This window comes from Convolutriloba macropyga, chromosome 8, assembly GCF_964194025.1.
Source record: "Convolutriloba macropyga chromosome 8, txConMacr16.3, whole genome shotgun sequence".
Taxonomy (NCBI): domain Eukaryota; kingdom Metazoa; phylum Xenacoelomorpha; order Acoela; family Convolutidae; genus Convolutriloba; species Convolutriloba macropyga.
In genome coordinates this window covers 60846490-60859931 of record NC_134475.1, presented here as the reverse complement: position 1 = coordinate 60859931, position 13442 = coordinate 60846490, and the positions used below count along the sequence as shown (strand labels likewise).

At 36.1% G+C, this 13442-nt stretch overlaps 1 protein-coding gene across 1 annotated transcript in view; it reads left to right on the top strand.

Annotated features, from left to right (window-relative positions):
* The window catches only part of LOC142344897 (uncharacterized), a 217429-nt gene that overhangs the window by 167562 nt on the left and 36425 nt on the right, over positions 1-13442 (top strand). Inside the window, exons 30-36 of the mRNA XM_075396946.1 lie at positions 608-722; positions 4066-4246; positions 5170-5261; positions 5639-5816; positions 6982-7075; positions 11422-11575; positions 12241-12412. Coding sequence (XP_075253061.1) covers positions 608-722; positions 4066-4246; positions 5170-5261; positions 5639-5816; positions 6982-7075; positions 11422-11575; positions 12241-12412 — 986 coding nt within the window. The remainder of the gene's footprint in view (positions 1-607; positions 723-4065; positions 4247-5169; positions 5262-5638; positions 5817-6981; positions 7076-11421; positions 11576-12240; positions 12413-13442) is intronic.

Sequence of the window (13442 nt, the reverse complement as noted above, 5' to 3'; positions counted from 1 at the left end):
TACTTAAGTTAATTTACCTTATCAATTTACGAACTGTCAATTCGTTTAAGTAACGTGAAATCACGATTTTCTTTTCATGTCGTTAAAATGAGCCGAAATTTTATTACTACAGCAGAACTTTTGTGCCTTACGTTAAAAATAACTTCGCGCCTCTTGTCGAGCTAACCGGTATTAATTCATGCTGTCTGACAGCATGAAAATGGTGATTTGTTTGTGGCAAAATTTCGCATTGAACGCTAGGTTAGGTGACTCTGATTGAAGTCACTGAAAACTGCTGGGGCTTATCGTGAACTGCGTTACCAAAATTTGGAAGTGACTTCTGCAGAGGCACGTAACCTTGCTCAAAACAAGCAACTTGTCAACTTTTGTCGATGTATATAGGAACTTCTAGTATTTTAACTTCTGGCATTTTAACTTCCGGTTTTTGAGCTTTTGGCATTTTAACTCCTGCACTAAAGACCTCCGGCATTTTAAAATTTGCACGTGCGTGTTTAAAGCTGATCAAAATTTCGATTGACCAAAATTAGAATGGTCAAAATTGGAATAATAAAAATTGGAAAAATCAAAATTGGAGTGAATGGTTTTAGTTTTAAACTGAATTTTTTAGGTTGGGCTCTGGTCGTACTTGTAGCACTGAGCGATCTCTGAGAGAGGCGGAGAAGGAAGTGAACCAACTCATGATTGACATTTGGGGTGAAAACAGCAACTCTGATGCTGCCAAGGTACAGTTATATTGGATGAAGGGCGAGAAGGGCTGTTCTTAGAGTTTGACCCCCTTCCACTTAACTCCCTCCCCATCACCACAACCAACCTCACTCGAAACACTTCCAGCTCATTCCACCCGTTCAGCCTTAATTAAGATAAAGGTAGCCTCTATAGGCCGAAGCTCGCTCCTGACGAAAACAGCCGCTCGCCAGTCGTTTGGGAGCATTTCGCTCGACATCAGTTGATTATGTTTAATAGCCGCGTCCTCAATTCCAGGCGGCTATTATAGCGCTCTTAATTTTTTTTACATCGTCTGACAGATTTTTGTTTCGTCTTACCCTGACTTCTTGGAATTGACTTTTAAGATTACTTACCTCACTCAAAAAAATGACTTCTGAGCTCACTTATGGAGCTTTAAATTTTATGAACATTTACTTGTTAAAGGTCAATAGTGTGCATCTAAGTAGTGCCAAACATATATGCCCTAATTCTTGATTATTGGAGTCCTGAGTTTTTTTATTTCGAATATTAATTTTGGGATATTCTCCGTTTGTGCCCCCAGTACGTTATGCGCCCCCAGTTACAGAGCACGTGCCATTACATAGTAAGTCATTATGTAAAAAATATTGCACGTGCATCTGAGGGGTGCAAATAATATGCGCCCACTAAGCTGAGGGGACACAAATGGAAAAGATCATAATTTTGAAAAGCCCTATTAAGGTTTCTCCTTATATAGCTTATGTGTCTCATAAAAATGACAGTCCAAAGCTAACCCAAAAAGTCTAGTGCTCTATTAAAGGACTGGTGGTCGATCTGTCTATCTAATCTCTTTTTTTGTTTCAGTTCATGGAAGGCCCCAAGCGTCTACCGCGGCTATTTTCCGGCAATCTGCCGGCTATGTTTGAAATTATTACCTAAACGATAATGAATGCTCCAAGCTTACGAGGAGGAACCTTGGTTTTCTGCGTTGTTAGATAAAACCTTGGCACCCCTCATTTGTTTTTGTGATTCACTTGTCTATCAAATGAAGAAAAAATAGGAAACTTTAAAAATGATTTACATACTGTTCGAAAATGATTGGTGTATAAATCAAAACAATTGCTACAAAATTATAACACGAAAGAAATAAAATAACTCAAAACATCTTTTTCTAAGACACTTAGTAATAAAGGCTTAAATATCATCAGATTAAACCTAAACTAATCAAAATAAGTTGTCCTTCAATAGAAAGCAGATATGTCCTGTCTTTAATGAGACTATGTACCCAATCGAGGAAAGGAGGAAGAAAATTGGCGAAAAGTTCCAAATCCACTGAATTTTTTTAAACCAATTAATTCCAAAGGTCAAAACAACCGTTACATTTTTTTTACTTAGAAATAATATGTAAATTCAAGTATAACTCATTAGGAAGTCATTGTGACCTTTTTTCATTGATGGGACTAAGTCATTAGAATACAAAATATCAATCAGTGCATATTCGCAAGAAATTTATTCGCGAAAAAATGTAATGCTGTAGCTTTTAAAACCATAAGCTATTCAATTAAAAGGTATCGTATTATCGTTTGGACCCCATTTGAGTGTCCCCGTTTGGACGTGAAATAACTGCAGGGTTTTAACCAGTGCAAAAACAACAATAATTTTATGAAATCACATAAGTCACAGTTGAAACGTAACATCAATAGAGAGATTGGCGTTTGCTTCAGAAGGATCTGGTAGAGATCTGTTTTTCATTACACTAAGTTCAGAAACAGTTACAAGATGTACAAAAAAGAGCAGCGTTCATAAATACTTGTATTACATGAAAACTTGTAGTATCAAAGTCATAAAACCATTAGTTGAAACAAGAAACTGCAAAACAAATTTTTCAATGTTTCGCCAGAAAGATGAAGGGACTTGTCTTCAATGGTACTAACTAAGCTACAGGGTGACAGAATTAAGATTAAAAAAGTGGCAAAGTTAGAAAATGTTTTCAAAGCCCTGAGAGTCATTAGGGATCAATTGAAAGCATTAAGCAATTTCGCATATATAATTTTAAGTTCTTTAATATCTTTTGAAAATGCGTTTTCGAAGCCTTTAAAGCCATGAGATATTCTTTAAAGACATGCATATTTATAGGGCTTCAGTTGAACACAAATGGAATTAGCCATAATGAATACTTGGTATGAAAAATTTCCTTGTCTGTAATTGAAACAACAAAAAGTAAAAACATTTTTAAATAAAGACAGCGCGCCTAAATGAAAACCAAATCCTTTTGATAATAAAATCCACAATGCGACCAGAACTGGCCCTGCTATCGGTTCTCTTAAAAACACTTAATTGCACGTAAACATAAGTCTTAGCGTAATATATTAGTTGGCAAAAAATATTCCAAGGGGAAGAAAAATGACACCAAAAGTGTACCAAATTACGTCAAATGTCAAATATTTACAAACTTTGAACCTCGATGCCTCCTCGAAAAATAAAACGAAATTCAGAAAAACTTTAGTTAAATATTCTACGCTTAACTGGCTTTTTAATGATATCACTTGCAACTCTCTGAGATAAATATATAGGTCGACCAAAATTGACTGAAGAATAAAACCCAGTTGAACTTAGTTACTCCCACCCCTAAGGTGTGGTCGGAAGAAAAATAAATGTAATTATGTTGTAGTTCTCATACATTGCAGTTTTAGTTATCCTATTAAAATTTAATTGTTTTGTGCGGATTAAATTGTAGTTGTAATACATCATGATGGCTAGCATGTCCTTAAGGAGCAGGAAAAATCTTCAACAGAAATTCAATTTTTTAATAGCAAAAAATTGAGCAAAACTTGGTGAACTGTTTTTGATTTGTTGTTCTACCATTATTTACGTTGCAGATTTAGGTGCGCACATTATAAGTATCAGAAATATTATAATAACTACAAGTATAACTGTATCCGTAATAGAGGGTAGCTGTGTTTCATCTCAATTTAATAAAATGAGAGAGGAGAAATCATAAAACAATTTGGTCTCGTCCAATTATAGGGGAGACAGCGAGGACAATTCCGTACATTAACCCAAATTGAAAGGATTGTGCCTTATGGTTTTTTTAATGCGATTCTGACAATGAAATTGATCAGTATTCCCGAATTGTTTCATAACTTACCACAACTAGACTTATGTTAACCATGACCAAAAACGGATCTATTCGGTTTCGCCCCCCCCCCCCCCAGTGTTTTTTATGATCCCCAGTTACAAATTATATGTTGTTATATAGCACTTTACTATGTAAGAAAATAGCACGTGCTCCTGGGGGTCATAAAAAATTTATGCTCACTAAGCTGGGGGGCCAAAACAGAATAGATCCAAAAACACTCATTTTGGTACTCTTTTGTCCAGAGTGCGAGGCGACTGGAAGATGTGTTGCATGACATAGACATGCGGATAGTGAGAGTGAGGGGGTTCGTGTTCCCACAGAAGACTCTGGCTCTCGCATGGGCTGTCGCATTCGGGGTGGCTATCATATGCACTGGATACTTGATCCTAGTATCTGTGAACATATCTGGACCTCAAGGAGGCAGTAAGTAAATTAAACTATAATCTGTATAAAAGAAACGGATCTTTTCCCTTTGTGCCCCCCCCCCCCCCCAGCTTAGTGGGCGCATATTATTTGCACCCCCCAGACGCACGTGCCATATTTTTACATAGCGATTTACTATGTAATGGCACGTGCTCTATAACTGGGGGGCGCATAACGTACTGGGGGGGGGGGGGGCACAAACGGAAAAGATCTAAAGAAACTGAAACCGAACGACGTTTAATTTACTTTAATATTATGAAAGCCTTTTTGAACATTAACCTTATTAGTGACAAGTTTATTAAATACTAAGATGTAATCACACTACCAATGATAACGATTTATCTTAACGTTATTGTTTAGATAAATAAAGTGTAGTTTTAAAAAATATTAATTGCTCTAAAACGAAGTGTTTTTGCGATTACTGTTGAGAAAGAACGAATTTTTGTCTCGATTTAAACTCTCCCTTTCCACTGTGTTATCTTTGTGGACTCACCTCGGTCCGGATTGGTAAAAACACATAGAAGGTGATTAACTCAATTAATTCCCTAAATCAAGTGGAGAACCAGTCAGATCAAAAAAAGATCTGCTTACCAAATTGCTCAATCGTGTCTGTTTTTTTTTTGGGAAAATTAGTCACTTGAGTGTTTTGATTTCTGATTCAACATCTGTTCTAGAATGTTCTTTTTAGGAAACACAATTTTTGCTTACAAGCTCATTAGGATTAGGTAGATGGTTAGCGTTTAATTTTGTTCTCTCAATGTTTGATTGATTGCATCCATCCACTCTTTTCAGTAGAGGCGGAGGCGAAAATTGGTCGCGAGCAATTATTCCGTATTTATGCCACCTGGCTTCGTAATAGGGTCTTACATTCTTTTAACAGCAAAAATCTTGAAAAATTGAGGCATAGGTGGTCTTTTGTTCAGCTGTGGCACAGAGGCGTGGCAAAATTAGTGCGTGGGTGGTGAGCATGGTGGGATCAATATTCATTTCAATCATATTCGTGCAACCACTCAAGGTGAGTTAAGTTCTAACTTCAAATCAAATTCTGGCTGTGTGAGGGTGACGATGTGAAATAAATCCGACTTGTCGAAACATTTTAACAGCGTTTTGTCGTTCCTAAGAGGCTAATCAGTTATTTCGTTTGATCCGTATATACAAAATTTAATAATTTCGGAATCCATTATATATTTTTTAAATCTGATATGTAAGTTTAAAATTTTATAACCATAACAAAAAAGTGTTAACTAATAACATATTTTAAGAATCACTTCATAGACATATGAATAAACTATATATGTTTCACTGTATAAAAAATACTGTATCAGAAACCCTAAATAATTACTTTATCAACATTAAACGAATTTTTATTGTAATTAATGTATGTGTTATTAGATTCTGGGAATAGCTGTGTTCTACTCGATGGTGTGCAAACCGAGGAAGTCAAAAATAATAAAAGAGGACACGGAGGAACAAGAAACAGTAACTGCGACTGCAACTGGTGGGAATGTTCTAGAACGATTGGGTTTCGTGGAACTGGAGCATAACGAAGAGTATATAGGAAAACATCACTGTGAGTTTTGTTCACATGTTCTCTCGATTTGAGATTATGTCAATTGAGAAAACATGTACGGTTGAGAATATCATCCTAGCAATTTTCAGAATCCGGTTTTATTGAATAGAAATTGATATTCAGTCATGGTTTGATCATAAGTGGATGATGGTAACAATCAAAATTGAGCACAATTTTAGTTAAAATTTTAATGGGCAGCTGTCCGATTGTTGTACAAATTCCTTGATCAAAGCTGTAGCATTTTTTCTCCTCGTTAAGGAGTTCGAAGGTCCTTGGCATTAGAACTGATTTATGGAGAGACTTGTCGCTCGTTTAGCAGTCATCGAGCTCCTGTTGTGCGACATATTGTAACTGTCATTTTTGAAAATATAATTTGATATTCGTATCAGCGCTTAAGCTTTATAATGCAAACAATTTCTGAATTACCCGAGTTTTACAATTGTAAAACTCGAGACTTAAACAATGTTAAATTGCTCTCAAATGAAGCTTCTAGGAATTTATTAGTCCTGTTGTTCTTTTGTATGCTATTTTTCGCATTACCGATTTTTCGTCTGACCCTTTTGTCCTGAAAAACGGGATAAACATCTAAAGCCTGGAGGGTATTCAGTTCTCTTAGAGCATTAGGGCTCACTAGTCTCTAAGTATCCGGTTCACCAAAACTGTTTTTTAGACATAAAATCATGGTGTGAAGGATGACCCCGTTTGAACATCTCCCAATCACGCCCCCATCCCTCTCTTTAACTATACTAAAACTTACATTGTTTGCAACTTACAGCTGAAGCGGGACACCGAGTTATTTCCCCGAACATATTTCGTTCCAAAGCAGACTTTGGACCGATGTTAACCTCTCCCCCTTCCAGCTTAGTGGGCATAGAACTTTTACTCCCCCAAGTGCATGTACTATTTTGTACATAGTAAAGTGCAGTGGCATATTTTCCGTTTGTGCCCCCAATACGTTATGCACCCCACTTACAGAATACGTGACATTACATAGTAAATCTCCATGTAAAAGTATGGCACGTGCGTCTGGGGGTTGCAAATAATATGCACGCACTAAGCTGGGGGGGGGGGGGCACAAACGGAAAAGATTCGTGCAATGTAACAACATATAATTTGTAAGAACATGGCAAGGGGTGGGGGTCTTCTAATTAATGGCACGTTTCAGCGTCGTATTTGCCTCCTCAGAGCAAGAGCATGGTTGGCGCAAAGAAGAAGCGAGCACTCCAGTCTCTGAAATCGGAGCAGACAACACAAAAACGGTAGTTATTCAGTTCAATTCATATTTGGAAATGACCATAGACTTAGTTGACAAGTGTAAATTAGACAGCCGTTTATGTTGAACTTGAACGATTATCAATCTTGTCGCATTAGAAACTTGTTTACTACTTTTTTTAAAAATAAAATACTTAAAATCTGGTTATTAGATCAGATGAAAATTACACATCAGATAAAAAAAGACTTCAGCGGAAGAACCTTCGAATCATCTGCAACTTCCGTTCGAATTAGCATGCGTGACAGAGATGCTCCACAAGTATTATACCTGTGAGCTGTGCAAAATAATGTTGCTGGTGTTCCTGGTTTTTTTTAACTTTTCAAAGAACTTGAATTGCATTGGTGCGCTCACAGTTGGAAGAGCGCTCATAGTAAGTTTTTTTTGGATATGTTCTGTTTTGCCCACCCCCCACCCCCCCCCCCCCCCGCTTAGTGAGCATATATTTTTATGACCCCCAGGCGCACGTGCTATTTTCTTACATAGTAACGTGCTATATAACAACATATAATTTGTAACTAGGGGTCATAAAAAACACGGGGGGGGGGAGAGAAACAGAATAGATCCATTTTTTTAATCGGTCGAGTTGCCCCGAAACAGGATATAAACTTCATTGCTGCATATGTTAAAACTCTGATTTTCATTTGATGTTGAACAGAATTGGCGAGCGGATGGAAGAGAAGGGTACTTTTGTACATATCAAATTTCTAAATATCGAGAAAAGCTTGTGTGAAAAAAATACAAGTTGAGTTGAAAATTTTTATCACATGCAGCATCAAAAAAGTGTTTTTAGCTCCGTCTGCGGCAAAGTGGTTTCTAACCGCTGTAAAATTTTTAATCGATGTTTGGGATCACTTTTGACCATTTTATTTATTAACTAAACTTTGCTATTTTTTTGTCATTTTGACGTTTAAAGCGATTACTTTTCTCTTATTTCTTTCTTTCTTCTCTCTTCGCTTTCTTTTTTAAATTTTCATAACTAAGGAATCGTTTTCCATTTGCAGTAATTGTTTCCTGTAAGATCTTTTCATTTATATTCGAAAGAGAATATAATGATGTTGTTATGATGGACGTTTTTCACCACTTTTGTGCTTGATTTTCTATGTTTCTGAAAGCTTTTAATTAACATACTCCTCATTGTCTTTTTTTCATTCAATTGCTCAACTAACGCTTTTCTATTGCTTTTGTCGCTGAGGGATGAACCTTGAATGTTTGATGCGCAGTTTTTTTAACAGTGAAAAGTTCCTTTTTTAACCAATTTCTACTTCTTGCACTGTGCCGTGGCCGTCTTGCCTTTTTGCCTTCTGTGGTATGCGTAGTCATTGATTGATCTAAAAATGTTTCAACAGATCTCTTGAAGACAAAATTAGCAAAGGTGGCAACTTGCGGATAATTTGCAATTTTCTCTATATATTCTTCGTTTCTTTTTCCGTTGCTCTGGGTTTGTATTGCTAGTTATATAGTAGTTTTTGTTTCTTTTGATAAGTGAAAGTTGACGGATTGCGCAGAACCTGTGTTTTAGGGTCGTTTAAGAACAATTGTTGCTAAACGTGAAAAGAAAATGAGAAACTGTTCGTTTTTTTTCATTTTTCCGCGATGTTTCGAAGTTCTATTTAATCGATCATGTGGTATAAAGCATTAGGTGAACAACAACGATTTCGCACCTTTTTGTGCCATTAATTGTTTTGAAGTCACAACTTGCTAAACAATTTTCCAATAAATATATTTGGGATTTTGATTTTTTATAATTCAAAACTTCAATAAAGTAAACTTTAATCGACTAAGATGTTGGCTGCTCCCTCGATCAAGTTCTACTTCGAGTTGTTCCTGGGTTTTTGGGCTATGATTTGATAATTCAAATTGGACTGGTGATTTAGATCAGGCCAAAACAAGAAAAGTAATTGATAAATCTTTCTTTGATAAAAAGCGAGACGCAGTCTGATTTCTCCGTCTCTTTTTCCAGTTATTTAATCGAGTTTTCTAGTTGGTTTTGCCAATCAATTCCTTGTCTTTTCTAGGTCTAAATTTTAAGTTTGTTTGATGGGAACTGTTGTTCAAGTTTTGGCTTCCTATGTATTATTGTTCAGTTCTTTGATGCTCTTCGTTTCACAAATTTTTGTTATTAAAAGATTGATTTTGTTTACAAGTTCATGTCGCTCTTTTGCTGCTTTTTCAAGCGAGACATTGTTTTTAATCTAATTCGGAGTGAGCTTTAGGTTTAATCGGTTAAACTTATTGATCACATATGAATTACTTCTATCTCGAAATGACTTTTTAACACTAATTTTCATTAAAAAAATGTGCCTTTTATATTGAAGGCTCTTAATAATCAAGCATGGTGATCAATTTAAAGTAAGCTCGAACACAAATTTTAAAACATTATTTGTTTTTAAATGGCTAGTATGTGTTTCATCAGCAACTCAACCCTGTATGTGTTGCTAAATGTATTGTACAAGAGGTAGGTGTAATTCCCAGATTTCAGGCAAGCTGCCTATCAGGTTCTTTGAGATAACGCTGGAAATCATATACCAGTCTTAATTTTTTTTCGCACTGGTCGAGCATAGTTAAGGGTTATCAAAATTTGATAGCATAGTGGAAAAGCGTTATTTCGTGTCAACTTTATTGCTGTATCTCTGTTCATTTATTTGTTTTCGACTAATTTTTGATAAGTGTTACTTATTTGTCGCATTTTACGTGTTCGTATAGCCTATTATCCTTTGAATCCTTAGCACTCAACCTATAAAGTGTTAAAAGAATTTATGTTATAAGATTTATCGTTTTTTTAAATTTTTTCAGTTTGATTTTGTTGTAGATTCATTAGCTGCTAAGTTGTACTTGATACCAATTTGCGCAGGTTAGAATAAGTAACTGAGTGAAGTCAGACTTTTTTTTCACAAAACAAATTGTGAAAAAATAATCAAATTTATTGAAATAAATCCCGATAAACCTGGGCATTTCCACGAAATGAGGTTGTGCTGAAAATGGCCAAATTTTCAAATTCAAGTGTGTATTGTGTATACCTGTGTTTTTGTGTTCATAATATACACGGGTTCTCGCTCGACCCACACATGCGCTTAATGCGCATCCGTACGCACTGACACTTATACTTTTTGACAAATATTTTTCTACCATTTTTTACTGCATTTGCATAACTCACGATCGTTTTTTAAAACTTCTTCAACGTTTGTCGGCGATGAATAATTGAAGCAATAAGTTTCTGTCGAATAATGCATCCGTTTTTTTTTACAAGACTCAATTTGTTTAATTGCTCTTGAACGAAGTTCATAGCAATTATTGTAAACGTGTGTGTGTTTTTTTATGCAAATTTTTCGCTTAACTATTTTCCGCTTTTCTTCTAGAACATTCTTTGACTTCTCAAGTGACTTTTTCACGCTTTCGTTTTTCAGTGATCTCTATTGTTCTCACTCCAAAGTAAAGCTTGTTCTTATTATAAATTGGTTGCAGCACAGCAAGAATAAGGTTCTGATGGCGGAGTTGGAAGTGCTTGGGGTCACGGTTCGGGAGGGCAATGGTTCGCATCCCGGGAGTGGAAGGGTTTTTTTGCACCCATAAAGAAAAACTGATCTGGGCTACAGCCCCAGAATTAACAGCTACAGCCTCGCCTGCTGTTCAAGTGCAATTCTTCCGACATTTGTCGGTTTATGTTTTGAAATTTGTAAGTAGTAACAATGAAAAATGAAATATCTAAACATTTTCTGAAATGTTTTGAAAACGTAAAGAAATCGGATCTATTCTTTGGGCCCCCGTGTTTTTTTTACCCCCATTCAAATTTTGTGTTGTTATTAGGCACGTTACTATGTAAAAATTAGTACGTGCTCCTCGGGGCGTAAAAGGTATACGCCAACTAAGCTGGGGGGGGGGGTTTGAATAGTTGTTGTTTGAGTGCCACGAGGAAATTCGGTGATTGCAGAGGAACCGAGTTGATTCCAAATGTTTCTTCAATTGTGTTGACGAGCTGTAAAAATTCATCTAACCCTGAAAACGAGTCTTTTAGTTTAAAATTTTGAAATAGCCTTCAATAAACCACTTTTTAAAAGTAGACAAAATCAAGCTTTGAACTAAATTGTCATCGAATTGCCACAAAAATGTCACCAATTAAATTTGGTCTCCATAGACGTTTTATATATTTCGATTTAATTTCCATAGAAACAGAACGAGACTGTTTTTTGTTTCATTTTTTGTAGATTCAATAGCTGCAAATTGTGAAAAAGATGATCAAATTACTTGAAAGTAAAACCTGGCCATTTCTACAAAATCAGGTTGTCTAAAAATGTTTAAAATTCGCTCAGGTTTTGATTTTCTGTTGTGTCATAGGTTGGATAACGTGGTGTTGAACTTGACCTTCTACATTCTGCTTGTGTGTTTTGTGTACGCTGTCATCTACACCGAGAGAGATGATAACACATCTAGACTGTATGATCGAGTGAAGAACTCAGTTACTGGTCGGACTTTCCCCACTTTATATGAGGTTGGTTATTGTCATATCTGATAGCACATTCTTATTTTTTTCATGAGAAAATGTGATTGATTTCAATCTGCCGCACAAATTTATAGCTACTTGTATACTTGTATAATTTAACAGTATAAGTGTTACAGTTGTTTCTTTCTCCCTGGTTAAACCCCCCCCCCCCCAGCTTAGCGGTCAGATAACCTATACCCCAATCATGGTTTTGATACCATAATGGGGGTATAATTTCATTGGGGGGGGGGGGGGGGGCTATAATAGGAAAGACCCAAAATATTATCATCTATAATTGATAATTTTACAAATTTGCAATGGTGTAAATTATAATGGTTTTTCTCAACTCTTATTGTGCTATACAAACAATTATCAGTGGAAAAACCGGCATTAGTTTGTACATACAATAGAATCAGAAAAAAAATTAGTTCACATGGGGAAGGAGAGGAAAAACTTTCAGTTCATTGTTTCTGTGTTTAAATATCATTTGAGCTCAGAATTAACTTGGATTTGATTAACTTGGAATTAACTTAACTTACTAGTTAAAAAACGCCTCTGTTATATGTAGAATTCTAGATCAAAGCAAACACCTAAGTTTCCGAATTCATTTGTTCTAATTTACTTATTTTCTGCAACCTGCTCACCACTTTTTCGATTATGTTTTCCTTGTTTAGATCAACAGACCCGAACATATCAAAGCGTACCTGTTGAACAACTTTGTGCCCAATTTGTATGCACAGAAGTGGTACGGGGGTCAGAACCCCTATGGCCTTTTTGGTCACATGGACGACAAAGTCAACTTCGTCCTAGGATACGCCATTGTGAGACAAGTCAGAGTTGAACACGGTATATGGTTTTAATGCAGTTCTTTTGAAACCAATGAATTCAAAATCTGAAGACCTAGGGTTAATTTTTACCACTCTAAATTGATTAATTGCTCTCAAATGAAGTTTGCAGCAATTATATTAGTCCTGTGGTCTTTTTAGGCAATTTATTGCTCGACCGTTTTTTAGTCTGATGCTTTTAACGTTTCGTCCTCAAAAACAGGATAACAGGCAAAGCCCGGAGAACACTAAAAGACTGAGCAGCAAATATTGAAATACTTTTTCTATAAGAGCTTTCAAATAATGCCATTGATGTTTTCCTCATTTTGGTTCCTCTTCTTGGGGGTCAAAATTGACGCAAAAACAATGCAGGACTAGCGTAGAGAGCTTATTTCTTCATCAAGCAAATTAGGAACCTGTCAAATATCTGTTTTAAAATAACACAATCTTGACCAGCTGTATTGTGGCCGATTTTGACTGTTTGTAATTTTTTCCATCAGTGAAGTAAAAATTTGTCACACAGAAATTTTCTTTTCTTTTTTTCTCAGGTCATTCTGGACTGGTAATAAACAAGAGTCAGCTATTAATGTCCAGCCCTAGTAATCAACGCGGGTTCTCTAGCCTTATAATTTGAAAATCTTTCCTTTTATAATTGAAAATAGTATTTGTAGAAAGAAGAGTTGATCACCATCAGGAGAAGAAATTTCATGTACAACCATTAACAATCAAGTTTACTACAACAGCAGTTACAAGAGTTTGTGAGTTTGAGTTTGAATTTGGGACATTGGCTCTAAACTGTACACTGTTACTGGGGTACGAGGCCATTTTAAACACCGTGGAGGGTTTTTACTGGCTTTTCCTGATTGCGATTACTTGTCGCTGGGTACTTCTGGCTAGCCGCGTTTGCAGTTGTTATTGGTCATTGTTAGGCAGGAAGGCAAGTTTCGTCAAGAAATTGAATTAAGCTAAAACTAGAAGAACGGCTGAGCATCGATCAGCTATGTCTGTTTACTCGAGACAGCTGCGGCGCGTTGGGGATCGAACTCCCGCTG